Below are 27,658 nucleotides of genomic sequence, written 5' to 3'. Positions count from 1 at the left end.
GAGAGAGAGAGAGAGAGAGAGAGGGAAGTATATGTGGAAAAACAAAATGGGAAACTGTGTTCGTAAAGCAAAACTATCGTTTTATTTCAGTTATTTGGTTTTCTTTAGTGCTGTTTCCAGTCGGACGCAATACATAGAGACACCACCTGGTTTCCTAGCAACCACCCCTGTCTACGAAGAAATGGCGAAATTTGTGCTTGCTGGTTGGTACTCTGTTTTCACCTTTTGCGGTTAATTAATTGTCTGGATGTTAAAACGAAATTTCTGATTTGTGATCTGCAGGTAAAACGGACTGTCCTTATTATGCCAAAGCAGAACTTTTAGCAGACAAGCTGCAGCGATCACTGCCAAACTTCAGAGTCCACAAGATCTCCATCCATCCGGACCGATGGCAGGTCATTCATTCTCGTTACTCCTACACTGAAAACGCTCCAGTTAGCAGATGAGTATTTCCATATTTTTCTTCGTGTTAGTTAACAGTGTGTCGCTTTTGATAGGAATGGCTGCAGGCAACCTGTCAAAGAAGAGGCTGGAACCATGAGCAGTCCCCTTTGATTTGGAGAGAACTGGTGAACCAGGGAGGCAAAGGAACCCTACTCGGCGGCTTTAGTCACTTCTTAGAGCATTGTCAGGTAGGCATGGGTTACATTACATTAGATTAGATAGAACTGTATCAATCCGTTGGGAAGACTCCCTCAGGGAAACTGGGGTTCCAGTAGCATTGTATAGCAGCACACGGGGTATGAAGCACACAGAGTATCAAAAGTAAAAAGCAATTTGCAAATTTTTTTATGGCAGAACAGTAAAGAAAGTTGAATTTAGTGTAATTTGTGGCTGTGGTTACATTTCCCGTTTTATTCTTATTGTCATGTTTTGTGGGTTCGTGGCAGACTTGAATAACTAAGCGGTGATCTGGACTTTTTTGGAGGGGGGTAATCTGCAGACCATTATTCCCTCTGGTTGTAATTACTATGAATAAAGGCATGTACCATGTACAATGCAGTGAGTGGCTGGCTGGCTGACTGGATGGATGGATGAAATTCATCAGTTGCCACCTGTACAGCCTCGCACTGTGATGTCCTGCTTTATCTTGCAATAACCATGGCTATTTCTTGTTGGATGCCATTCAATCACAGTGATTTGTTCTTGGATGCCATATGAAGTGGTGGTATACGGTATCAACAGTGCATTAGTGCATGCTGAATGGATGATAGAAATGAGGTGTAGCTGGCAGTGAGAGATATCTGCAAAAGAAAAAAAGTACATATTAAATCAGAGAACCTATTATTTCTTATTGTTTTGCAGTGGTTTTGTTCTCCACACACATCTCCTCTTTAAAGGTTTGTATGAAATTAGTCACAAAAGACAAACAAATCCAGGTAGATGGTTAAGTGAGGTATGGAGTGAATGGTGTTGAGTGTGAGACCTGAACTTCCACACAGATCTAAATCAGATCACAAAGCTCCTGTTTTGTGATTAGCAGTTATTATGTTCATCAGTTTAAATATTGCAGTCATAAAACCAAACCACCATTTCGTATGAATATAGCCAAAGCAGACACTTCTTCCTTCTCTCACCGTCTTGCAACATATGTCGGTTTTGAAATCGATTGATTTATTTAATGAATGTCACCCAATAATAAATTATATATCTATTTTTAATTAGGTTTACTACATTCATATGATTTAGAAAAGAGCTGATCTGTGTGATCTACACCTAAAATTAAAATTTGGACCATTTCAGTCAATGTTGTAAAATATCATCCAATGGACCAATAGCTGATTGTGTGTGTGTGTGTGTGGGTGGGGGGGGGGGGGGGGGGGGGGGGGGGTGTCTAATTTATGCATGATCATATTACAAATAAAGAGCTGAATTATGTTGTATGCAAGTAAACAATATCTGTTTATCTGTTTGAGGTCACATGAGCTGGCAAAGTGAAAATCTCCTGAATGCTTTAAATCTAGCCATCCAATCAATGCACTGGGTTGTATCTTGCAGGAATATTATGGCGTCACATCAGATATGTCTTCAGACATGATGCAGAGCATTGCAGCAGAGAATCTGAGAGCTCAGATGTGCCAGATTATGAAGGAGCGGCATCGGCTCGGCCTCATCCGTCCCCTTCACATATGGATTACATGGTAGCTGTTAATGTTTCCAGTGTACTCAGATTTGTGTTTGACCTCATATGGAATAAGATTCTAAACCTTCTCAGTGCTCTGAACCCAACCTGCTACCTCCTGATCCCCCATCTGCTCTGCTCTGAGATGTTCCCACACATCTCCGCGATCAGCCTCCACCTTCTGGATGTGGAGGGGAATGAGGATGATTTGCAGGCCCTGAGAGTGGAGACCGAGGCACTAGCAGCTCCCCTGCTCCATCAGGTGTGCTCTTTAGGAATGGTGACATAACACATTCTCATCTGTATGTGATGTCAGAAATAACGTAAAGGCTGTCATTTTGGAATAGGTGAGCATTCACACTGATCTGGGACAGGCCTTCCAGGAAGCAGATGTTATTCTGCTGCTGGAAGAGCGGTGGCCCGACAGCGAGGAAGAAAAGACAAAGAGAATCTTGGCCCGCTATCGAGAGTATGGACAATTGATGAACACAAGGGCCAACAAGGAGGTGAAGGTGATTGTGTCCGGTGACTCATTGGTCAATCTGAGGTGTTCACTGCTCCTGGACAGTGCTCAGTCCATCGATAACCGCCACTTTGTTGCTGTGGCAACCCAGCTAGAGCATGAAGCTCAGGCCATCATTGCAAAGAAGTTGAAAGTGAGGACATCAGGTAGGCATCATGAATTCTGACTGTGTTTTAATGAAGGTGGCGCTTAATAAAGGTCCCTCTTCTTCTGCTGCAGATATTAAAGATGTCATTGTGTGGGGGAACATCAGTGGTAGTTTTTACATCGACCTGCAGAGGGCAAAGGTTGTAAACTATGAAGGGGCAATCAAAGGACCACCTTCCTTTTCCCAACCAGTTCTTAAGCTTCTGTTTGACAGGTTTGTTCTGAAGACTTCACCAAGTAACCAAACAAATGCGTCCCCAAGGTGCATGAGCCCCTTTCACAAGCTGATTTGGTAACAAAACATTTTCAACATAAGACAACAATAATATAGCCTCTACATTACAAATTGAAAATGTTTGACAGTTTTATCTCTTCAGAGAACAATTTTGCTGATCTGTTACTGTAATAAAGTCCAGGGTGATTACACTGGGCTCTAGTTGCAGTTAGGAACACACCACCTTACTTATTAAAAGAAGTCCCTTGGATGAATGGAACACTGATTTCTATCAGTGTTCCATTAGAGCCTTTAGAAACCTGCCAGTGAAGGTTCTCAGTCATCCAGATCAGAGATACCTGCACTTCTTGTTGGTCTTCAAGATGTTTCACCACTCATCCGGGTGAATTATTCAGTTTGAAAAAGGAAGAAGGTGTGGTGTCTGATGTAAAACAAACAAGGTCAACCTGTTCCAAGAAAAGACCATACTACCAGTACTTCCTGAGATAATCTCAAATTCATAATAGCGCCCTACGCGCAGTTCTTTTAGGTCATGCATGTTTAGATAACAAGCAAACAGGATGCAATAGCGCTGTCAACTACTGAGGCAAAAAAAATATAATGAAACCAGCCAGATTTGTTTCAGAATTTCCTGCATTGACACATAAATCAGGCAAAAACAAAACATAAGGCCATTACTGAGCTTCTACCCATTCCCTGCTTTTCCGCTGACAAGTGTGTGACTACACTAAATATCTGACCCAGAGATTCCTGAGCAGGGTTCTGCACCTGCATACACACACAAAAAAACCCTACTAATGTTCCTTTTCAGGAAATGGTTGAAAGAAGACTTTCAAATCCTTGTAAGTGGTCGGCGTGCAGCTGTGGGTTCTGAGGCCCATCGAGCAGCTGCCATGTCTGCTGCTGATGGAATTCTCAGCACTCTTAAAGCTTGGAACGGGACTTCAAGTCCACAGGAGATCGTCTCTCTGGGTGTTCTGTGCCAAGGTAAAGACACACCAAAGTATAAATACACAGAAAACTACAAAGACACTTGGAGACAGCATACCTCCACCACGATGGAACAATCCTGGAAAATTATTCCACATTTACAACATGAAAATCATAAATCAATGCAAGAAATGAATTTCAAAAGCTGATTTGTGCAGAGTTCTTTTCTGGATTTACACATTATTTCACTTGTCTGTAACGGAACAGGTTCTGTAAGGCTTTTCTTTTTCCTTAATTTTAGAAAAATTACAGAAATGTCACTCAGAGGGATGACAGGATGTTCAAATTCCACATCTGAATCCTGATGGCCATCAAAATGTTCCATTTATCACTAAAGTACAAAGAAAACACACACAGAATAAGTTGTTTCAGTTTCTCCTTTTTGCCTGGGGTCACCAGAGCAGATCTGAAATGGTTCTGCATGTTGATTTGACAGACATTTTACGATTTGGCAGATGTTTTATGCCCTTCCTGACATAACTCCATGTTAGATGGAGAATGGGCACAGGATGTCTTGAACCAGGAACCTGCTGCTTTGGAAGTACATGACATGCACACACACACAAAAGACTTGTATCACAGCGGTTTGGTGGTTAGCACTGTTGCCTCACAGTGAGGTTCCAGTTCTCGTCCCATCTGGTCTTTTTGTGTCGAGTTTGCGTGTTTCCCCATGTTTGTGTGGGTTCCCCCCAGGGGCTCCGGCTTCCTCCCATTTCCAAAGACATGCAGGTTAGATGAACTAGTCATTTTAAATTGGCCATGGGAATGAACGAGCTGGTCTAGATGTGGCCTGTCCAGCGTGCACCCCACCTCTAACCCAGTGACTGCTGGGGTACAAAATGATTGGATATATTTTACCTCACATCTTTAATCCAATGCTTTATATTCTACTGAATTTTATCAACATATTTTTTTAAGGTCAGTTTGATGTCTCAGAAGACATCGTTTTCTCAATCCCAGTGACCTTCACGGAGGGTAAGTGGTCCGCTGTGGTAGACGTGACCATTGAAGATGAGCTGAAAGAGAGACTAGCACGATTCAGTAATGAACTCAGACAGGTATGTGATACAGGACACTTTGTACAGTTCTGCCTCCTACATGAATATTTCGATAAGATAATGAATGAATTTATTCAGCACACACACACAAATCCGAAAGAACAGAAACATACAAATAACATGAATATTATATAAACAAAGCCTGTGAGTCCGAAAGGGTGTGGGCAGAAGCAAAGCTTATCAACGCCCACCCCTGCTAGTACAAGTACTTGTCCACATAGTCAAATACACCAAAGGTGGACAGGTTTTCAGAAACCAGGTGTTTTCTCCATAGAGAAACTTGCGCATCATCAATACAGCGGTACCCGTTCAGTGTGAGAATGGCGGGTGTGGCGAGATATGAGAAACTGTATCCTGTTTGTGGACTCTTATGTGGACAAGCATTGCCATGCTGAAGAATTGCATCTGTTCCAGGACGAACCCGCTTCGACCGTGTGTGCAGCTTTTGCAAAGTGTCCACATATCTGTCAAAATTGACATGTTATGTTCCAAAAATTCTGAGGACTATGCCCTCACTTGTCTTTTATGGGGCGCCCCCTATTGGCCTGGTTATGCAGACTCCTCGCGGCTGGATTTTCACCTCTAGTCCTCATCCACCTCCTGACTGTAGTGACACCTAGAGGCATCACTATAGGCAACTCATTCTTTAATGAAACCACCTAGAGGCATCACTATAGGCAACTCATTCTTTAATGAAACAGCCCTACACACTGAGCAATTCAATAGCAGCACGTTGTTTCAAACACACATCCATGCAAGTCGCCAATTTAAAAAAAAAAGACGACTGCACACGTGTTCCATCCAAGGTGATTCTGCACATGGCTGAAATTGCAGGTAAAACCCTTCAGCATAGTGACACTAAGTATATTATTCTCAGATCAGCTTCATTTTAGTATCTTGCTGGTTACTGAAGTAGTTTTGTTGGAGGCAGAACCTGTCAGCTGACCCTCGTCAAACCACGTGCACACATTTCTTTTACAGCCTTTACAAAACATTCCTGCAGGACTGTGTTTCTCTTCTACAGGAAAGAAGAAATTTGACATCATTGGAGTCGTGAAAACATTCACCTGCCTCCTAATCGGCACAATGTGCAAGAAAAGAACTCGGTTTAACGTGATCCAGATCAATATCAGCATCTTTGCTTCAGTTTGTTCTTTTATTCTCTGTCACAGAGTTTCATTTTTACTGAACCAGATTTTAATAACAATAAATCTTTTCTGCTTTGTGAAATGCTCCCAAGACAATTTTTTTTTAGACTTTAAAGCTCAAACTGAGTACTTTATGGAAAAAGGAAAAATTAGAAAATATATATTTTTACATTTTACAATTAAATAGGTGCCTTTGTATAATTCAAGAAGCACATTTTAAGCATTAAACAAATACAGTTACAATACACAACTAATCTTTAACTCTGATGTTACCAATTGTCACCTTTACAGCCAGGTTACCTTAAATGAGGATACATCAAATGTTTTTAAACCATTTAGTTTGTAATTAAATATTAAACTCAATTTTAAGGAACTGAGAACATTGGATTTTTTTCCTCCATACATTGTGCAGTACATTGTCAACTGACGAGAACTAACAGTGCTGTTTATACATGCAGAATACACGTCTTTTTTTGTTTAAAGTATTTCTACACTACACAAGGAGGCATCACCTTTGACAAAAGTTAAAGTTAGTACAAATACAGCGCACTACAACAAGTCGGAAGTAGATGCACATTCTTCAATGTTTGATTTGTACAACCCACGCCTGAGTTAGATGCTGAGTAGTAATTGCAAATGCAAAATCCACTTCTTCAAACTGCCTTTTTCCCCCCGCTAGTATTAACATCCAGCCAATAAGTTGCTGAAGGCATCCAGATGGACATGTACTTATACAAGAAGTCTGCTTGTGTGAAGGCAACACATTCAATAACCGAACTTGAATATAAAGTACAGAAAACATGCGTGACTGATGGCATGCATGACTTGCCACAGTACAAATAAGTCAATGGTAATTTTACATGATCATTTATAACAAACAAAACAAAAAAACCCTTAAATTTTTTTTTTGGAGGTGCTAGGGTCAACCAATGTGTACTGATGTTAACAGTAGGCGATGACTTAAAAATTAAATATTTTTCACTTTTTTGGACAGTCACAGCATAATCAGTACTGTTATGTACTATGATCCATTTAATAGTAAAAAAAAAAAAAAAAAAAAAAAGCATGATTTTAACCTGGACTGTTTCCTCATTTTCAAATCTACTCCTTTGAAGGTAAAAATCTGAATGGAAAAACTTGATGAACCAAAAGATTTTTATGAAAAGTTTAACAGATGTTTGACTCGCATGTAGAGAAGAGCAGACCAAAGAAGAAAAACAACAGGGCTCTGATCACCACAGCCTCAGTGTCAACCCAAGCTATGGGCAGTTGGGTACCCAGAAATGTATTGATTTTGAAATTAATTAATTTGTTGCGGTCATTTAAATCTGGCCTGGTTGGGATTTTTGTTGACCTGAATTCTTGCGTGCTGGTGGTATTACAGGGTCCACAGCATGGCACACTATCACTACCCCTGACACTACATCACATCTTAAAAGAGAGGCATTGATCACAAAAATTCAGGGAAAAAGAAAAATTCTCACACCAAACATCAACGCTTACATTTGCATTTACAGACAAAACTGACAGATTCTGTCGAAACAGTTAGCTCGGAGGAAAAATGAGCGCAATAACGTTCTGTATATTCAACTACATCCTAAATCTGAGAATTTGAGTCATTAATAAAAACACTTTGTACAATCATTACAGGAACCTGAACAGATAAAACCTATATGTAACCCAACAATAAGCTTTACCAATCAAGCTTTAAATCAAATAATTTATATCACAATAATTCTATAAATCAACATCTCAACCCCATAAGACCATCTAGATGTCTGTCCAAGAACGCTTTGCCAAGAATGAAAATGAAGGCATCGTTACTGACAGGTTTCCTATTAGCCACCAGAGATTAAAAAAAAAACAAAACAAAAAAAAACACATCAAGATATGACATCTCTAAATTATAGCCTAGACCAGATATGCCCTCTTAACACTTACTGATGACTTGTTTGGGGTGTGTGTAAATATATATCATCTATTTATGAACAACCCTGTCCATCACAGTCAATGGTATGTTAGACCAGTTGGTGATCCCAATGGCATTTTTGGAAGAATCAATACAACCTGAGGCTGAACAGAGCTGTTACATGAGGATGCAATTACCAACCAACAGAATTCAACTACAAACTCTTGGATAAATGTTTTGTATATAGCAGTAGTGATGTGTGTGTGATATATATATTTTCGCTGTAACATACAAATAAAAACCAGTTGGAGGTGTGTTAGGGAAGCTAGGATTGTGGTTGATGCCGAGAAGATGGAGACATGTCTGGAGCCTCTGAGGCTCCTCCAGGCACCTGTCTGTCAGAGCTGAGGTCCAGCCCCTCATCCACCTGCTCCAGTTCACTTTGGTCCAGAAGCTCAAAGTCCTCTTCCTCGGTGGGAACTAGTGTGTTGTCATGCATTTCATCGCCAGCACCAGTTTCTGCTGTAGCTGCCTCATCCAGGTCCTCAGGCTCCAGTGGTCCTATTGTTGTAGATGAAGTCTTAGAGGTGCTGTCACTGGGTGGGGTCTCCAGAATGCCTGGCAGGGTTTCAGTGGGAAGGAACTCAGCCAAGGTGGGCTCTTCACTGGCCTCACTGGAGCACAGCAGGGCTGAAAGAGTGTTCTGCACCACAGTGGAGATAGCGGTGCTCACTATCTCCTCGCTTAAAGCCTCCAGGGACCGCTGTGCACCCGGGGTGACTGCACTGGTCTTCACCTCCCCAGCAGTTGTTATGGACAATATGCCTGCACCAGATGGTTGTACATTTCCATTGAAATGTGTATTCACAAAATGCAGAGGAGACGCCAAGTGCTGGAGCAGGAGGCTGGCGGGGCTCAGCTGCTCCCCCACTGTTTGAGCCACAGCCTGAACACCGTCAGCCTGGGAATGGCCTCGGAGAGGGAAGTGGAGCAGGTTGTGCTCGATGGACGGGAACTCCTCCACTGAGGGGAACTCGGGCAGATCCCGTAGATAGGCTTCTTCTGGGTCACTGTGTACACTCTGCTGGTCCAGGTCTGTAAGGGAGACGACACGGTGGAAATTCAAGTCTCATTATTGCTGCAAAATCTGCAATATGAAAACATGACAATCTCCATACGAAGGAATTTTAACCAATGGCTTTAAAACATTTTTTTTTTTTTAAACCACCTGTAAGAAAGACTCATCTCTCCAACACCTGCCAGTTACCTTCTGAGACGTCGGTGAGTTGAGGAGTGGTGGCTCTGGACACAGAGAATCCTCCACTCTCCAAGATAGATGCCTCCTCATCTGACAGCTCTGAATCTGTGATGGCCATCGCTAGGGCCGTGGTCTTCATGTCCACCTAACCAACAAACCCAGACAAGAAATAGTTGCAAATGTGTCAAGTTGCCAAAATGGTTACGTTATAAGCCTTAAAAAAAAAGATTTTTTTTTCCCTTTTAAAGAATAACAAAATGAATTCATTTTATCTTGGAAAAGTCTAAAAATTGTGACTTTTGGCAACAACTGCAGCTCCCTGCACAGACGCCTAATAGCCAGGAACCATCATGATGTATCCATACCGTTGTGGCGAAACAGGACAGCTCTTCCTCACTCTCACTCTCTGTTTCAGCTCGTGGCTCATCTCCTTCCTCCACCTCCTTTTTCACCTCTGTTAAAAAAAAAAAAAAAAACACATATACACACACACTGTTAATGTGACACCAGCGGCAACAGAAAAGATGGCGAATTCCAAGAAATGAAATGGCAAAAATTCTAACAAAGAGCTGTACAAACACTGAATGTTTTTATGAGTGCAATAAGAGTATTGGCATGAATATCGACCGACGCCTCACTGAATGGTACATTTGATCTTTCAACAAATGAAAACATTCATTATTTATATGACATTTAAACAGATCCGCGTCATTTGTATTTTACTTAAAATTATAGGGGTGTTTCATCTGGAAGCAGGAAGCAGGGCAGCGGGACCCAGCAGTTCACTCTGCCCACCAGGCGAGCCAGCGTCACATCGCTAAGGTCAGCGCGCACTGCTGAGGAGCTCAGTGGAATGATGGGAGCACACGTCTGCTTTCTTCAATTCAGAAAAAAATAAATAAAGAAAGAAAGAAATTCATAGTAAGAACTCCTTCAGTTCTTCATCTGACTGCGACTGATATAAATAATCAGCTTACTCGTACCATGGAAGCATTTTTATGAAATGCTAACGAGCAAAACATATGGGACCAAAATGCACGGTATGTGACCTCATTCATACAATGGGACAAACGATGACTATCACGTGACCACCAACCCACCAATCAAATGACAAGGATCTATTTAGTATCATATAAACTAGAAAACTGCGAAGTGCTTTCACAAGATATTTGTGTATAAATGAATGCATTGCCTCACTGATTGTAGACCAGAGGTGTCACAATTAAATACAGAGGTGTGAAAATGAAACCGCAGACAGACGTGTTCGCTGGACAGTTTTATTGGCAGCGGAGAAAACAGTTTATTTTGACTGACAGCAGGTCACGTCGCGCTTCACCCTGCAGCCGCTTTTCTTTTATCCAGTGTCACAAAGACCACACCAAGCAGGAGGAGGTTATGTGCATTATTCAAGGCAGCAGCAGGATCTCATATCTCAACACCCAAAAAACATCCACGACATCAATGAGGTGTCGCATATCGGAATTTACAGTTTATGTCACACACTGAACAGACGGATGGTGTTACCGGGAACCCTGACTGTCTGTGTTCTTGGACAAGACACTTTATCTGCATGGTCCCAGTCCACTCAGCTGTAAACGTGTACTGGGCTTGGAAAGAGACCTCATAGACTTTCATCCACTTCATGCTATGGAATCCAGTGGTAAGCACCAGGAACAATGGGTCCAGAGTCAACATAGGACTTACTCACTTATGGTTATCACATTGGGACTAACCTGGTTAAATAAAATAAAAAAATAATTAGCTCATTCAGGTGTTTGTTACCACTTGACTGACTGAGCGCACATTTTTTGGGGGGGGAGGGGGGGGGATCACTTAGGACCAAGGTAGGGAACCACTGGTCTAGATACCACCTTCTCAATGTTTTAAGGGAATTCCACTATTCCTAAATCTACCTTTTGAGGTGTCACAGCAACACTCACTTTTCTTGTCGTGCTTGCGATGCCCAGTGTGTCCCTTCATGCTGTAGTCCAGTTTCATCAGGACTGGCTCTAAGGCAGTGTACATCCTCTGAATCAGCTCGTGGTAAACCACCAGTGGCCACAGCAGGACACTCAGCGCTACACAGTTCCAGGGTGAGAACATTGGAAAATTCATAGAAAGGGGGCTCAATTTCCATAAAGAGATATTTCAAACTGCTGATGCAAATGAATAAATAAATTTACTAAAAACACAGACGTGGCCCAACATACCTCACAAAACCAAACACAAAGAATGACTGTTGTGCTAATGACTACCTAAAAAACAATCGTGTGTGGCAACGAGAGACAACAAGCAAAAAGTTAGTGGTGACTCACCTATAATATAGGAGATCATGATTCCTGGTACATAGTGGCCAACCACAGCAAGTACAAAGCTACCACTGCACATCATCATGCAAAACTGAAAAGAAAAAAATGGAAATTATGTTTCAAAGTATCAGGAGACAGGAGGAAGAACAAAAGTGTGCTCTTTAGTAACAAAAGCCCAAGTCAAAGTCTTGCACCTTGCCGTGGTTCTGTCGTTTGTATTGCAACATTTCCTGCAGGTAGAGACAGCAGGTCAGGTAGCTCTCTGCCAGGTAGTGGCTGAGCTCAGGAATGCTGAGCAGGTGATGGTGCACACTCAAAGGTTCACTATATATACACACACACACAAAAGACAACATTCAGCAGCAAATTATTTTTGTGCTGTTACAGAAGCTGTGCACGATTCCTTGCACACGAGAGGGAAAACACAAACACACTGCAATAGTCCTAAATTTAGCGGATACTAGTGATTTAACAGATCATGGTTGATCTGTGATTCATACAGACCGTCCCTCACTGTTCATAACACGTGGTCTGCAGATTAATCGCAAAGTTTGTGCAATTACATGTCATGATGACTCATTTTCAAAGTGATAACTGTTTATTTTGATGCAGTCAAGGTAACAGAGCAGCCATTCTTCAGTGAGAAGAGTAGGGTTGGGTATCGAGAACCGTTTCTTTTCGGGTATCGTTAAGAAATGATTCGATCCACCGACATCAATAGGTTTTTTTGCTTAACGATTCCCTTATCGGTCCTTCAGAGCGGCTGTTTTTGAGAGTGTCAGGAAAATGATCATTTCTTTATGTTGATTACAGACCCTGCGGCGGCTCTGTAATCAACCGTTTCTGCAGCTCAACTCCACTTTGAAGCTTGAACTAATGAAGCAGTGCTTCAATCCGCTGCTTCGTTGGTTCTTTGATTCGCTGCTCTTCAAAAGTAGCAAGTCCGCTTCTTAACCCCTCTCAAAGCCATTAAAATATGTCAATCATGAATCACTTTTGTGAGGATTAAAGTCACTAACTGGGACTCCTGTCTTGTTGCAATCAAGAAATGAGAATCATCCTGTTATGTTGGCACAGCTCCAAATGCTCTGTGGCTCTTGCTGAGTCACCTTAGACTCCACTGTTTAAATCAAATGACACCTCTTTCCAAATGTTGTAATACAGACAAACTACAATCGACTAAAATGTTTTTTCCTCCCAAAATGAGACGTCCTGTGTTCTTTATGAATTACACTTTTGCTGATGCGCAGCACAGCCGGTTGCGAGAGCTCAGCTCAGAGGTATGGAGTGACATTCATGCCAATAATGTCTGAAAGGAAATGCTTTTGACAAAACCTACAGATTTTGTTCTATTTATCTCCAGAGATCAAGGATCCACCATGTAGAGTTTATTTATATTAAGAGTTTAAGGATCAAGTGACCAATTTCATATTTATTTACTTTAAGACTCAAAATGCTGTTGACATAGAAAACCTGTAAAGCCTACTTTTAGTACACAGAAAATTCACAAGAGGTATCAAAAGGAATCAGATCGATAATGGTATAGATAAAATCTTATCAATACCCATCCCTAGAGAAGAGGCGCTGATGCTACGCGTGCACATCAATTAGTTGTGAACGCAGCGTGTTATAAACACTCTCATGCTCCGCAAGAGAGAAAGCTTGGTGCACGCTCATAAGTGTCCCCCATCGATGCAGTAACTGTGAAAAGTGTGAATGGAAGAAATGCAGCTGCATGTTCAAGCAGCATGCAAAAACATACTTGTGGAAGTTCCAGCTGCTCGTTCACACAGCTTGTTAAAACCAGCTTAAAACAGCATCATGCTCCACTATAGAGAACAGGCTCCACATATGTCTGGATCCAAAATCCAACAGAATCTCTCTCTCAAAAAAAAAAAAAATTGAGAGTTGAGGGCGAAGTGTCCGTCGCCTCTTCCCCAGTCTTGAGCTCACCAAATGTCTCGCTCAATGCGTGTGCATAGCCAAGGAATACGGCAGTCCCAATTTTTTTCCCAAGCATCTGCTCACCAGGACAAATTCATTTATCCTGAAATGGTTAAAAAAATTATTGTTTCTCCCACCAGACAATGTAGAATCCTAATCTTTTTGTAAAAGAATTTGAAGTTATAAACACTGGACACTTTGTTTTCATTCAGGACCACAGAAAAGGTTGAGTTCCTTTTATATAAAAATTGTTGAGGTCTAAGGTTCTAAAAACATTCTGGACTCACACACCATTCCAACTCATTACACAAGCTTTGTTTAATTTACTACCACTCTTGAAAAATACCAGGTACCCATTTATATCAACACTACCCAATCTAGAGCCCGCGGATCACCATGGGCAATGCTCTAGTTCGTATTTCATAAATCAATAGGCTGACTAAGTGTTACAACACCAGCTGAAATGGCAGGAGTTGTGTAGAACGTGGGTGACAACTAATGTGTTTACATGTACACAGGACGCACCTTTGCACTGGCTGAGTCTCTGCAGGTTGAACTGTGAAAGAAGGAACACAAAACATCATGATTAGAGACAGATCATGATGAAAATATGAAATTCTGCATACACAAAATATAAAATTGTACAAATTAAAGTTCATGTAATTAAAGACAGAACATCCAAGATTCAGATAGATAAAAGGATATATAACTAAGTGCGAGGTCTGTACGGGAATATCAGACTGAAGTGTAAGTACGGACCTCGCTAACGCTTGGCCCGTACTTACACTTCAGTCTGATATTCCCGTACAGACCTGCTGAAGGTTTTGGGCTCATTGTCAGACCTGTTTGCGTCACCTCCGTGAAGAACCTGCTAACAGACGGTCTGGTCATTAGCTGGTAAGCTTTCAATCTGTGTGCCTTTTCCTGTGTTGTTTAGATATTTATGGAGTATGTTCATGTCCGACTTGGTTTTTCTCATCATGTTTTTAGCTTTCTGGTTTATAACGAATGTGATATGCGTTCCAGACCGGTTTTCATGGTAACTTGTCTGATATGTGAAAATATCAGATTGGAAATCAGCCAATCAGTGTGTGAGTACCGTCGCAGCCATATAATAGCCATTTATTGGTTTTTGAGTTATTGTCTACACGATGTGGCTGGAATAAACAAATCCACTTATCCATATTTAACTGTACAATCTCCAATCTGTAATTTCTTCCATTATCAGACATTACTGAATAACTATCAGCTACTGACAATCTGAACAAAATTTATTATACACAAGTTGTGGAAGGTTATCCGTAGGGTTTGGAAAAGCCTAGGCATGTACCCTGTAAAATGCAGTACGTGAATAGACAAATTAAATAAACAAACAAGTCCATCCCCTGAAGCTTTTCTCACACATGACAAAGCTTGGCACCATTTTGTTGTAGAATGGGCCAAGCTACAACAACGCTGATTTACCCAAACAGCTATCACCTGGTCATGTCTGGCATCAAATCTTCCCACGTAGGCAAACTAATAAAAACAAGGTGTCAGACATTAGAATCTGACACCTGCTCAACAGATTTAAAGGCGAAGTGTCACTGATCTGCATGATAGTTTTGTTGGACAGCGGTCTGTTAAGTCTCTGCTGTGCAGCGCTTGCTTAAATCAGGGCTGCTACTTTGTAACTCACAGACCACGTATGCCTAGCCGTGCTTTTGTTTTCCGAAATGCTTCAGTAGGGTGTCTGGACTTTGACGCTGAAGAAAAATTGGGTGTACATACAGAGATCTTTTGATGACTGGGAAGTAGGGCTACAGCTATCAATTATTTTAGTAATCGAGTATTCGGATAAAAAGTACTTCTGCGTTTTTAAACAACATCAATAGTTCAGGGCTCTCCCTAAGCAATGGCACAATGTCACTGTGCCAAAGTGTTGGCATTTTGCTGGAATGGTGATGGGATGTGGCTTTCTGTTTTGTTTTCTCCAACTTGTAAAATGTAACCATTTTTAAGTTTTTTTTTTTGTTTGTTTGCTTTTTTTTTTTTTTTTTTTTTTTTTATTAAAGGTTGATGGACTGGGTCCCTGCATGATTTTTTTTTTTTTTAAATCCCTCTTTCTCTGCAATTCAGCAGCTGCATTTCAGCTGGAGGTTGAACATGCAGCCTCAGTCAGTTTTTTTTATTTATTATTTTATTTAAGTTACCGTGTTTGTGAAATGTTGTGTGTTGCCCAAAAAAGCAGAAATTAAAGTCAAACACTCAGTGTGAGTCTGAGGGAAACAGAGAAGAAAGAATGGACTTCTGCTGTTTGTCAATGTAGCAGCGGACGGAGCTGTGACTCGCCCGGTCTGACAGCCCCTCACACTGGGCAGAGACAGACAGCAGCCGGCCACCGGGTCAATAGTCCCTCCCCACGTAGAGCAGACCATGTTTTTTTTTGTTTGTTTTTTTTAAATAGACAAACACACTGCTTCACTTTAAACGCACAGTAAGTCTATTTCAGATGATCAGCGTGGACCATCTTTCTCTTAAAAGGCTTTATTTTACCCTATGTGTCACGTTGGAAAGCGGTAGCTATCGTTGCTAATTTGATTAGCTGTTATGCTCCAGTCTTCTGTTTTTTTTTTTTTTTTCTGGGGACGTTGCAGCACCACACACAGGCCTGGCATATGTACTATAACGTTAAACGAAGCTTCGAGGCACAGAATTTTGCCTCGAACATTTTTTGTAATCGAATTATTCGAGTTACTCGACTAATCGTTTCAGCCCTACTGGGAAGATTCTGACAATAAATGTACACACTGAATTTAGCTTACACCAAATATATTGTTTTCAGCCATGTAGTTGGTGGTGGGGCGGTTGATGCTGAAACTGAGTGATCCTAGCCTTTGAATATCAAAATAATAATAAAAAAAACTAACACAAATGATTAAGCACTGCAGAACTACAGTATATTGTAACTAGTGATTGGCCAATTAATGCCATTTTCCATAATCTGCATCAGCCTATTAAAATGCTCATGAGGGGTAAAGGCTTTACATACCGGCCGTCAGGCCAAAACACATATTTGGCCCGATTGTATCTATTAGCACTTGATACCAGTAATTCCTTCACCTAATGCATAACGCGGGGTGTAACGATACACAAAATCACAGTTCTGTACGTACCTCGGTTCTGAGGTCACAGTTCGGTTCATTTTCAGCACAGTGGGAACAAAATACAAAACTAAATTTGCTTGTTGTTTAAACCAACAATATTGTAACATTATACCAGGAAATAAAATAATTGCAAGTGCTGCCTGGTAATAAGTTATAAAATGTTCTTGGGAACATCCTGATTGTTTTGGGGTCATCTAAGGAACCTAAAAAAGTTGGATTAGTTTAGTTCTGGGGGGGTGCAAAGGTAGTGGTCATAGCTCCCCTAGTAATATGGCACAGGTTTTACAACAGATGCCCTTCCTGACAACTGCAGATGTACACGGAGAATGGGCACAGGCGATCTTGAAGCAGGAACCTTCTGTTTTGGAAGCACCTGCACGAGCCGCTTGCACCACCATGCAGCCGATATTTACTTTACAAATCATGCTGACACTCTAAATATGGACTGAACACACACTTTTATGCCATTTTTCCCCTCCTCTGATTTTTTTTCTCCTTTACCTATGAGGTAGATGTTCTCTACCACCACGTGTTCTTGTAGCATCTTGTCCGACTGATCCCCAACAAAACCCGCAGGCTGTGAGAGAGCCACGGGTTGACTGATAAACGAGTGGGCAGGGGGCAATCCAGAAAACGATGAGGGACAGTTAGCTGCCGAGGGAGGGGAGGACAATCAAGACGGAGACACAAGTCCACCATCTGGAACATTCTTGGGAAGCCCAAGGGCAACTTGGATTCTGAAAGAAATTACAGAGATTCAAATAAACAACATAATGAAACAAACAAAAACATCTCTCAGGAACTGTTATTGATTTGTACTGGTTATCAAGGAAGTGTGGCCTTTACAAAGTGCTCGCCAAAATAAAAGTTGCAGTTTTATAAGTTAGAATAAACTGTTTGAAGGAAAAGAGAACAGAGAAAGAAAATAGTACATGTGTACATGAATCCTGTGTCTGACCTATACCGTTAAACTGCTCCAGGGGTACTGTTCTGCAGCAGGTGTTCAAGAGGTGCCGTGGGAAATGACCCATGAGACACAGGCAGTAAACAGCCTTTAACAACTCAGGAACAGACATCACAGGCAAATAGGATTCTAGAGCCTCGGTGAGCCTGTCCAGAAACCTGTAGGAACCAAGACGGGGTGGAAATAAGGGCATCAACCTGACAACTAAAAGTCACTTAAGACTGGACAGTAAAACATATAAATGAAAATAATAACAATAAACTGACTGCCTTTATTATAAGCAACAGGATTTATAATGCGCTTTAAAAATTCTGTAAAACAGTCATGGTATAAACAGATATTCGCACTCATCGGACAAAAGCAAAACTCCCAATGCTTTTGTATAGTTTTCCATGTAACAAACACTGATTAAACCCGGATTTGTGTAACAGATTTTTGCTCACATCGGACAAATGTTCCGTCCAACCGCAATACATTTTCATTAAACACCCCCACACATACCAGACAGAGCAGTCCGGACGTGCCGACGTGGACAGTAACAGATGTACGAAATGAAGTTCAACACTGACGCTCGCCAATTCGAGAAGTGATTACCGTATTTCTGTGATTAAAAGACCAACCAGGCGTTTAATTTTTTCAAACCGTGCTCAGACCCAGCAGCAAAACGAGGCAGGGCGCAATTCAAGGCCGGCGATTAACAAAATGCTGCCTGCATTATAATATGGCGTTAAGTTTCACACATATTCCTGGGTGTGGCAAACCAAAGACAGCTGCTTTAGATCAGAGCCCGCTACGTGGCTCTGAACCCTCCCCGTAGCCTGACTGCACCCGCTAAATTACGGACGACCATATTTTCCCATATCAGACGGTTACCACTGCACCGGAACGTGTACCACAATTTGAATTTGTTAAGATGAGAAAATGACGAAGTCCGAAGCCAGGTGTCAGCTCATGGAGCTGATGAGGCGTGTGATCTCTGGAGGTGAGGACTGAGCTTCTTGTGAAGAAAAAAAAAGTTTCTCTCGAAGGCAGAAGTGTAGAACACGGTTGATATACTGCAGGTGATGAGGGACAGCTGTGATGATCAGCTCAGAGGTAGGACCCAGCAGGCCCCAAGGTCACACACAATTCTTCCCTCATTAAAGAAGAAATTTAAAAGCAAAATAAAACAAAAGCTAACAAAGAATTCTGAGCAACAAAGAGGACCATTCAATGAACGAATTTTGTTACAATGACGAGTTTGAACTGGAGGAATCAACAACAACGCGCTCAAAGCGGACATACAAAATGTCAATGCAGCTACAAAAACAGCCATATAATAAATGAATTATTAACCTCTCTGCCTCAGTTAATAATCCTTTAATATTTTAAGACATGGAGACAGCAGAGTTGACTTACTGCTGTCTGAGATCGTGCAGATCATAGTTGAGAGAGAGTACACTTTGAGCACACAGACGATGTCTTTACGCATCAGAGGTTCACGGTTGGAGACAATGTTCTCAGCAAATGCTCTCAATACATCAGCTGGACAAAACAAGATCCCCTCAAATGCAGACAGCATGAGGATCAACTGGATCACAAAGAAGAAAAAAAATTAAGAAAGCATATAGCCATTAAAATATAGCCAGCTTTAAAAGTCAAATGCAAAATTTTTACACAAGTGCAAGAAAATTTATAAAACAATGATTACGGTTGAGACCATCTATGACCCAGTGCGATCAGAGGTATTTACAATGATCTGAAAGTAACTAACTCGGAATACAACCCTTTACTTTATAAAGGGACCTGAAGGTGCAGAATGAGTACATTTATTTGTAATTCATGGCATGCAATTTGATTTGAGATGCATGGAAGATGCATTTCATGATGTAAAAAATAAATAAATAAAAAAGAAGATAACTGCCTACAATGTTGGCTGTAATGCTGCCGCTCCACCTTGGTGCTGGTTATAGTCGCATTATCTTGGCAGTGAAAGCGCTCTAGTTTTATCTTTCCTGGAATCAAATGTCTTCTTTCATTTCTTCACACTTGAACCTGAGGTTTCTACTTTCTTGCAGAGCTTCAAATTTGGTGTTTTACAACAACTAGTGTCTGTCTCTGTCTCTTGTTCTTGCAGGTTTTCATGCATGTGCAATACAGTACTTCCGCTCATGCAGTCTTGTATAGGAGCACCGCGCTCGTAGAGGGCAAGCCTCCACAATCACTAGCTTCCAATTCCACCAAATTTTACCTTGGAAAAAATTGCAAGGTCAAGTCCTGTATGAAGTGGCTTTCATAAGCTAAATTGATTGTGATCAATGTCAGGAGTATGTACTTCATGCACTTGAATCAAAGTTATTTGAGGTGTTCTCAGGTTTTTTTCCAGCTTTTTCGGTTTCTGAATTCTTTTTTCCGACAATTTTCACAGAACATTGATCATCTCTGCTGTGCATAATTGTCACTGCTTTTTGGCACTTGGTTTCTGACTGATAACTGGAAGACAAACAAACAGGCATAAAACTGGAACCTTCATCCAATTTGGTGGTGTAGGTGAATCTATACAGAAAAAATTAGAGTGACTGAGGCACTTCTGACTGAGATAGAATGCAAATGTACATCGAATGGGCTTTTTAGTATTAAATTCAAAATTCACAATCCAGATGAGATCCAGATCAAACTTTGTCAGTCGACAGTGTGTACCAGTCTGCACCTCACGTTCAAATATGAGAGTGATTGGGGCACGTTTAGGATATAATGCAAAATACATATTAATTGGGTTTTCAATGTTAAATTTAAATGGCCACAAAATCTATAATCTGGATCAGCTCCAGATCAAACTTTGTCAGTCAATAAAGGACACCATCCTACATAACGACATAATTTTTGAAAATTCGTTCTATGTTAAAGATGGGGATTTTTCCAATTTTCCAAGATTTTTCCTGACTTTGACCTATGACATTGAAATCTGAATCAGTTTGCCTATCAGGATATGAATCTTCAGGAAAAATTCCTAATATGAAAAATTGTGGGCTCCAGGCTGTTCAAAAACAAACAAACAGGGGCAATAACAACCTCCTCCAACTTTGTTGGTGGAAGTAAAGAAAGACATGGATTACATTTAGTAATGCAGAGAACCAATACAGTACCCACAACAGATGAATAAGAGATAATGAGCCTATCAGTGTGATTGTTTCACATTAAGCCAGCGTGAATAGCTAAGAGACATGACAAAGAATGAGAATCAACTGAGTACCTTTGAGCAAAAGAAGACAGACTGTAATACAATCCAATTAAGCCCCTTTCACATTAGCATATTAGTAGAGCTGCTCATTGCAGTGTTGTTTCATTTAAATACGCCCAAAATGCGCACGTACTCAGCCTTTTTCAGCATTCGTTCATACTTGCAGTTGCGTGTGTTCGCTTTTTAATGTGTGCACACAGTCGTGTGTACCATGCCGCTATTAAACCAGTTCTCTACTGCAGTTGTGGTGCAGCTCAAAAACAGTCATTTAACATTTTTTTTTTTTTTTTGTCTTGGTGGATCACTTTTTGTGTCCAGATGCTGCTGCATCTGGCTGTGGTAAAGGCTGCCCTGAACGAAACGCTGTGACTCCTTAAACTATTAAAGCTCTGGTTGCCCCGATCAGGACCGCTGATTTGATCAGACTGATCGATCAGGTCCGTTTGATGATCGCACCGACATGCAGCGAGCGAGCGTTTATATTCCAGAGTCACAGCACTTTTCAGCTTTGATCAGACTGATCGATCAGGACGTTTGATGAGCGCACCGACGTGCAGCGAGCGCGTGTTTATTTTAAAGAGTCACAGCTCTTTCAGCTTTGACCAGACTGATCGATCAGGACGTTTGATGAGCGCACCGACGTGCAGTGAGTGCGCGTTTATTTTAAAGTCACAAGTTCGAGAGAGAGAGAGCTGCTGTTTCTGGATTTCTGAGCTGAGGTTCGATTCCCTGTTCAGGTGCTGTGGGCTGTGTGATCATGTCTCATGTTCTCCAGCTGACGCACTCAGTTTTTGGTTGTGTACAGAAGTGCCGTGTTGCACAGACTTGCATGCAGTAACGCTGTGCTGCGCAGACCTGCTTCAAACTGCGTCCAGCGCTCTACGCTGAAGAAAATTAAACATGTTTAATTTCTTCCGTCCTACAATGAGCAGCTCTACAAATACCCCACTGTGAAAGGGGCTTTAGCAAAAACCTGTGCGTGTGTGTGTGTGGGGTTGTCTGTACGTGGGAGATGTTGTTACATCCATGCATGCACTACGATCATAATAGATGTGTTTTGGCATATGCACATATTACGATTTCAGCACCTCTTTCTTGCTCATTGGTCCATTCTGGACATGATCCAGTTTGAAATGGCAGTGAGCAGGTTTACGTTTCTATATGCAGAGTCCTACAGGAGTGCAACACTGTTAACAGCTTTCTCACGACAGTCCATTGATGTTTTCTAGCAGAGAGACAGAAGTGGAAAAGAGAGGGTTGACAATCTCTTGGAACAGAACATTCATAAGAAGACATTACCCTGTGATGACAGTTATTACAGCTTTATATTTATTAGCATTCCATGAAATGAATAGTATTAATATTAGTAAATCAGTATAACACACAACATTTAGCATTATTTTACCTGTGATTTTCTCACTGTAGATGTCTAGTAATGGTTTGGAAAAGAACCCCACTGCAGCCATAGTCGACATCAAATCCAGGGCTTCATCGCTACTCAACTGGTCTGTTATCATGAAAGCCTTTCTCTAGAATAATAATAAAAATTCAATGTTGAATGGAAATCCTTGACATAATACTAAAATACACAGTTTCAAACAAGTTCTTGACATCCCAAAAACACCAGAAGAACTTCTTAGTACAGGTGCTATGTGCAGTTTGCAAATCAGGGAAAAGAGCTTGTGTAAGAACAAGGCTATAAATGTATCTTGTATCAAGGCTGTAAATGTATTTTTGAAGTTCTAAATGGGCTGGCCCCTCCACCTCTAAAAACATTTACTGATAGGAAAAATAACAATAATGATGAAATGGGCATGAGAGCATCAACAAGAGGGGACTGTATTGTTCAAAGACACAGGACTAAATCTGGCCAAATGGTGGTGTCTATCAGAGGAACAAACTTAGGGAACGCTCTGCCAGAGCACATCAGAAACTGTGGACAATACTCAACTTTCAAACAAGCTCTTAAAAATTGGTTGCGAACTAACCAGTCATGTAGCCATAGATAATTAGGCTTTTTTTTTTTTGGTCTCTTAATTTCCAGACTGATCCTTTTATTGTAATAGTTTGTCAAGTTGTGTGTGTCTGGTATAATGTCAAATGTCTGTGTTGTCAGATTTATTGTTAAATGTTTGTACCTGCCTTAGGTCAACGGATGAAATTTAGCTCCTGTGCTAACTCTGGCATATTTATGTGATGTGATATTGATTAATATGCACTGTCCTAATTCAAATATAGAAAGAAAGAAAGAAGAAAGAAAGAAAGAAAGAAAGAAAGAAAGAAAGCTCAGCTGCTGAGCAACTTTTCGGCCAAATCTCAAGTCTCTTTTGTACCCCTTCCCCTTGGCCCTACCCCTACCCCTTTAAAACAAGGGGTAAGGCGAAGGGTATGCCTCTAGCCCTATGAACTGAGACACCCCGCCACCTTGGGGGGGGGGGGGGGGGGGACTACCCGTCTCAAACTGCCGTCTTCACTGTTTGTCAACAGGTCAACCGAAGCGAAACTTGTTGCAGTAGCCTGTTTGCTCTTTTTATTTCCTTTAGTAAATGCAAAGAAATAGAAGTCACAGATTTCTTCGACACATCGCAATCATGTCGGAGAATTTTGTGGTATTATTAATTGAATAATTTGTAATAATAAGTAGTATTAATAATTAATTACTAATTAATGTTGATACTGATAATTAGTCATTAATAGTAATTAATATTGTTAATTGATTAATCATTAATTGATTGATTAGTAATTAATTAATTAGTAATTAAAATAAACACTTGAAATATATCAGTCTGTGTGGAATAAATGTATACATTATACAAGTTTCACTTTTTGAATGGAATTACTGAAATAAATCATCTTTTTCATGATATTCTAATTATATGACCAGCACCTGTATGTATGTTATGGGCTGCATCTAATTCTGTTAACCTTATATTAATTTTTCAAATTCTCCCATTTTTTTTTTGCATCCAGCCCTATTTCCTTGACAATAATAGCAGTCTATTAAGATGTCAGGTTATGTGTTACACATAAACGTGTGTGTATATATTTTCCAACTTACTCCTATTGGTTGAAACTTCTCATTTTCTGCCTGAAAGCTTATTAGGAGACGAGTTTGCTCAGGGCTCCCTGTTTGTTTACAAAATACACACACGTTACAGACCTTGCAATCCAACAGCAGGGGCCGCTATTATCCAAAGATTTATGAACATACAAATGAACGTGCTTATCCTTTATCATGATTTTCTCCATTGTGAGATATAAAAGTGTTTTACTGTAGCGTTTGTGTGTATGCGCATTATAACGCCTCAGCGCACGAGCGAAGTTACGATATTCTTCAGAACGACAATATACACAACATGCATCCAGCAGCATACATGTTGCTGTCATAGGCAACTGCCTGTAAAGTTTTTTGCAAGTTATAACTTTCTAAACAGCGTAATTTGTAATGAAAGCAGCTTTCATTTGTGCGGCTCTGAGCGCCATGTTTGTTTCTTTGGAGACAGCGATAAGCTCCTCCTACTGCCCCAAACGGAGGTGTTTGTAGCCCTCTGCTTAGCTCCAAAAACAGAATTGTGACACCCCTCTGTCTCTTGTGCCCACGCAAAACGGAGGGGAAGGGGTAAGGGTAAGGGCCAAGGGGCAGAGTTGAGATTCAGCCTTCCAATTACTTTTTCTCAAGTGGATTAGGGTTAGGATTAGCCTAAGAGTCTGGAGTAGGGTATAATTTTGATTATTACATAAAAGGTTTGGAAATTTGAACCATACTTTTGCTTCTGGACCACAGCTTTGCACACTTATAGGAATCCTGTGTTGTAGCCAAACGGAAACACTTGAACCTGAATTTTGGTGCTAAAGAAGAAGCCTTTTTTTCTTGTAGTTCCTTGACTGGCTCCAAACAAAGCACTTTCCCATCAGACTTGGTGTTACAATGTCCAACTTTACAGCAGAAATAAGCATGTTTACAGCCTGGTACAAAAACAATTTTGGTCTCTATAGATAGTTTCCTCCTCCATGATAACCGCATGGGATCAATTTTTTTCTACTTTCTTAGTTTAAGACATTTCAAGCAATAAAGTTCTGTTCAGAATGTTGCATGTGAACAGTGTTAACACTTTCAGCAGCTGTCGGTAGGGCCACTTAATGCACGATTACTGAGGAAAAATGAGGCGGATTACTTTTATGTGGACAGTAAAAGTTAACTGTTAGGAAATCCACCGTGCAGTCCCCAAAAAACATGATTTCATAAACAGCTGAACCGAGAGCCACCTACACTCCACCCCTTTACACATTAATGAATTAATTGTGAATCAGTGCAGGTGGGGCTCTCAACATGGCAATGCCCAAATAAGGGGTCATTTTGGTTGTCCGTGTCTCTATAGAAAAACAATGGATGTCACCCAGGGTTTGTACAGTATATACATAATTTATGCCAGTAGAATAATTCTGATATGGACCAGGTCTCAGTCGGTAACAGCTCAGATTTGTAAAATGTGTAACACAGACACCCACCTCTAGTTTCCCTTTCAGATACAGTGGAATGTCTTTCCCCAACAAAAATATCACTGTCTGCAAAGTCGCAGGATCTTTGACAGTGGTAAGACTGTTCTCAGCTTGCATCCTAGGATACAAGAATTAACAGGCACAATCTTAAACTGAGTAGAAAAGGTGTCATAAAAAAATCCAAATTGCAATGACAATACCAGAAAAAAAAACAAAAAAAAAAACTTTAGCCTTAATTTTTTTTCACTGTGGAAATACAAGGGCTTTATTTTCTGAAGCAAATGTAAGCAGAGACAACTTTTAAAATGGATGTTTTTCCCCCCATAGAAATAAACAATATGCTCAAACTGATAAGGCTGACCTCATTCCCTCCTTAAGTGCACTGACATTGACACTACTGTCCATATGCTCCAGACAGGATGCCAAGATCCGTAGACTCTTGTTATCAAAGTAATTCAGTTCTTCCTGTTAGTGGACAGGCATATAGAGTCAGACAAACAAGAAAAACAAGTGGAAAGTCTGAAATACACTTTGTCTTGCTGATGGAAAACCTGTCTGCTTACCTGGCAGGCTCGGAGAAATGTTTGGACCACACGGCTACGTTGGGGCACTCTCAGTCTGTCCATCGCCCAAAGAGAGTAAGATAAGTCACTCGTGCTCATCTGTCCCACAGCATTCATGGCCTTTTGCAGTAGCTTCTCAAATTCAGGATGCTCAAACATGAGCTGCAGCTCACGGCTTTGCTCCTCCTTTGACATGTTCTTCACGGTGGTCCACATACGAGTCAGGCAGCTGTTGGTCTTTAGATGTGGGCCGTTGTATTCACTGATCAGGTCCAACACGTCTGATGGGCGGGAACAGTTCTGCAGTTCGTCAACAGAAGGGAACCAGTTTTGGCTCTGCTTAGACTCTGCAGTCTCAGCATCAGACATCAGTGCTAGTGGAGAGGAAACGTGCTCCTTCGCTTCCACTGTCTCACTGGAAACTGGACCCTGCGAGTAGAACCGTACGGAACTAACAGCACTTCCAGACAGCCAGGTCTTCATCTGCCTTGTGCCCCAATTAGGTGCGACTCGAGGAATATCATTAGGTACATGTCTGACCAATGTCGTCACCTGAAATCTGTGATGTTGCCCTGGAGACCACCGGCTGAAGAATCGCAAAGCCCTCATCATGGTCACAAACAGTAAGAAGATGGGAGCACTACAGCAGCTTTACGCTGTAGTTCCTGTGAACCTGCATAGCAAAGAATGTCCATTACCCAACACTCAAAAATGAACCCTTAACACACCTCTGTCTAAAACCATTTTCAAGCCGAAAATTTACACTTTACATTTTGGATCAGAAAAACATTAAGGCAGCAGTGAAGATATAACACCAAGACAAGGTCAACGATAGCTAGCTAGCTAGCTAATGTTAGCGCAAACTGGTGAAGACGTACTGTACCTTTTTACTCGAACTGTGGAAATATAAAACGACTCGTTCAAACATAAAACATGACACTTGTGCCGCTTAACAAAAGACAACTTTCAGTGATGTTAAAACTAGAAAATTAGTAATGATGATGTTAGCCCAAACCACATGCTCCCGCTGCTTCTTCCTTCCTCTTGACAAAAGACATACTGCATCATCGCCACCAACTGGCGTGGAGTGGATTAGGTCTAATCAGTTCCATTAAATAAATAAATAAATAAATAAATCATCTTTCTGATAGATGGAAAATATCTACAGCATTTGAATTTACAGTTGTACCAAATTCTGGATTCTGATCTTGTTAATGCCCAACCAATTTTTAAGTAATACTGGCTCTGTCTCGGTCACAGAAATACTTGTCTTTGTTTTTTTTTTTGTTTGTTTGTTTGTTTGTTTTTTTTTATTGATTGATTGATTGATTTATAAATACCATAAGACGTACAGTAAAATACAGTGTGTTAAAACATATGCATATATAATACCATTTATAATGGAATTTCACGGATAACACAAAAAGTCAAAGTGGTTCTTTGCATAAAACAAATACAAAATAGAGTGCAGATTGGAAAAATAAAATAAACAAAAAAAACAATAAATAAATTACGAAAAAGACAAAAAAAAAACACTGACTAGAACAGAGAAAGCAGTTGAAATAAGACAAATTTACACAAAATGATAGACTCGCTTTCTAAAACATTAATGAGTTAGCAAT

The 27,658-nt window shown here is 40.7% G+C and overlaps 2 protein-coding genes, 1 long non-coding RNA gene and 1 pseudogene across 3 annotated transcripts; 1 reads left to right on the top strand and 3 right to left on the bottom strand.

The window, feature by feature from the left end:
- Window positions 1-98: 98 nt before the first annotated feature.
- On the top strand, window positions 99-6,305 carry mdh1b (malate dehydrogenase 1B, NAD (soluble)). The gene is made up of 10 exons (XM_034177442.1): window positions 99-203; window positions 283-395; window positions 498-632; window positions 1,999-2,141; window positions 2,216-2,384; window positions 2,470-2,791; window positions 2,865-3,006; window positions 3,839-4,014; window positions 4,936-5,075; window positions 6,100-6,305. Exons 1-10 carry the CDS (start codon window positions 182-184, stop codon window positions 6,130-6,132), a joined length of 1,395 nt encoding a protein of 464 aa, XP_034033333.1. The 5' UTR covers window positions 99-181; the 3' UTR covers window positions 6,133-6,305.
- LOC117516583 lies at window positions 2,251-7,975 on the bottom strand. Its single transcript, XR_004562474.1, has 3 exons — window positions 7,708-7,975; window positions 2,912-2,917; window positions 2,251-2,260 (listed from the first exon to the last, which is right to left on the bottom strand). It is a non-coding gene; the product is annotated as an uncharacterized LOC117516583 (long non-coding RNA).
- A 456-nt stretch (window positions 7,976-8,431) lies between these two features.
- Window positions 8,432-14,244, bottom strand: LOC117516561 (reticulophagy regulator 2-like). The gene is made up of 7 exons (XM_034177433.1): window positions 14,169-14,244; window positions 11,894-12,023; window positions 11,706-11,790; window positions 11,331-11,468; window positions 9,756-9,844; window positions 9,400-9,535; window positions 8,432-9,227 (listed from the first exon to the last, which is right to left on the bottom strand). Exons 1-7 carry the CDS (start codon window positions 14,225-14,227, stop codon window positions 8,458-8,460), a joined length of 1,407 nt encoding a protein of 468 aa, XP_034033324.1. The 5' UTR covers window positions 14,228-14,244; the 3' UTR covers window positions 8,432-8,457.
- A 2,155-nt stretch (window positions 14,245-16,399) lies between these two features.
- On the bottom strand, window positions 16,400-27,083 carry LOC117518042 (annotated as a pseudogene).
- Window positions 27,084-27,658: the final 575 nt, after the last annotated feature.

The sequence above is a fragment of the Thalassophryne amazonica genome, chromosome 1 (genome assembly GCF_902500255.1).
Source record: "Thalassophryne amazonica chromosome 1, fThaAma1.1, whole genome shotgun sequence".
NCBI lineage: Eukaryota > Metazoa > Chordata > Actinopteri > Batrachoidiformes > Batrachoididae > Thalassophryne > Thalassophryne amazonica.
The sequence above is the reverse complement of the archived record's forward strand: the minus strand, read 5'-3'. Positions and strand labels throughout refer to the sequence as shown.

Coding starts and splice junctions, on each gene's coding strand:
- LOC117516561 (XM_034177433.1), bottom strand. CDS start 14,227: ATGATGTTTTGTGTTCCTTCTTTCACAGTTCAACCTGCAGAGACTCAG. Junction 12,024..14,168: donor GAGACTCAGCCAGTGCAAAG/GTGCGTCCTGTG, acceptor GTGTATATATAG/TGAACCTTTGAGTGTGCACC. Junction 9,228..9,399: donor ACTCACCGACGTCTCAGAAG/GTAACTGGCAGG, acceptor TCTCCCTTACAG/ACCTGGACCAGCAGAGTGTA.
- mdh1b (XM_034177442.1), top strand. CDS start 182: ATGGCGAAATTTGTGCTTGCTG. Junction 396..497: donor TCCATCCGGACCGATGGCAG/GTCATTCATTCT, acceptor CGCTTTTGATAG/GAATGGCTGCAGGCAACCTG. Junction 2,142..2,215: donor CTTCACATATGGATTACATG/GTAGCTGTTAAT, acceptor AAACCTTCTCAG/TGCTCTGAACCCAACCTGCT.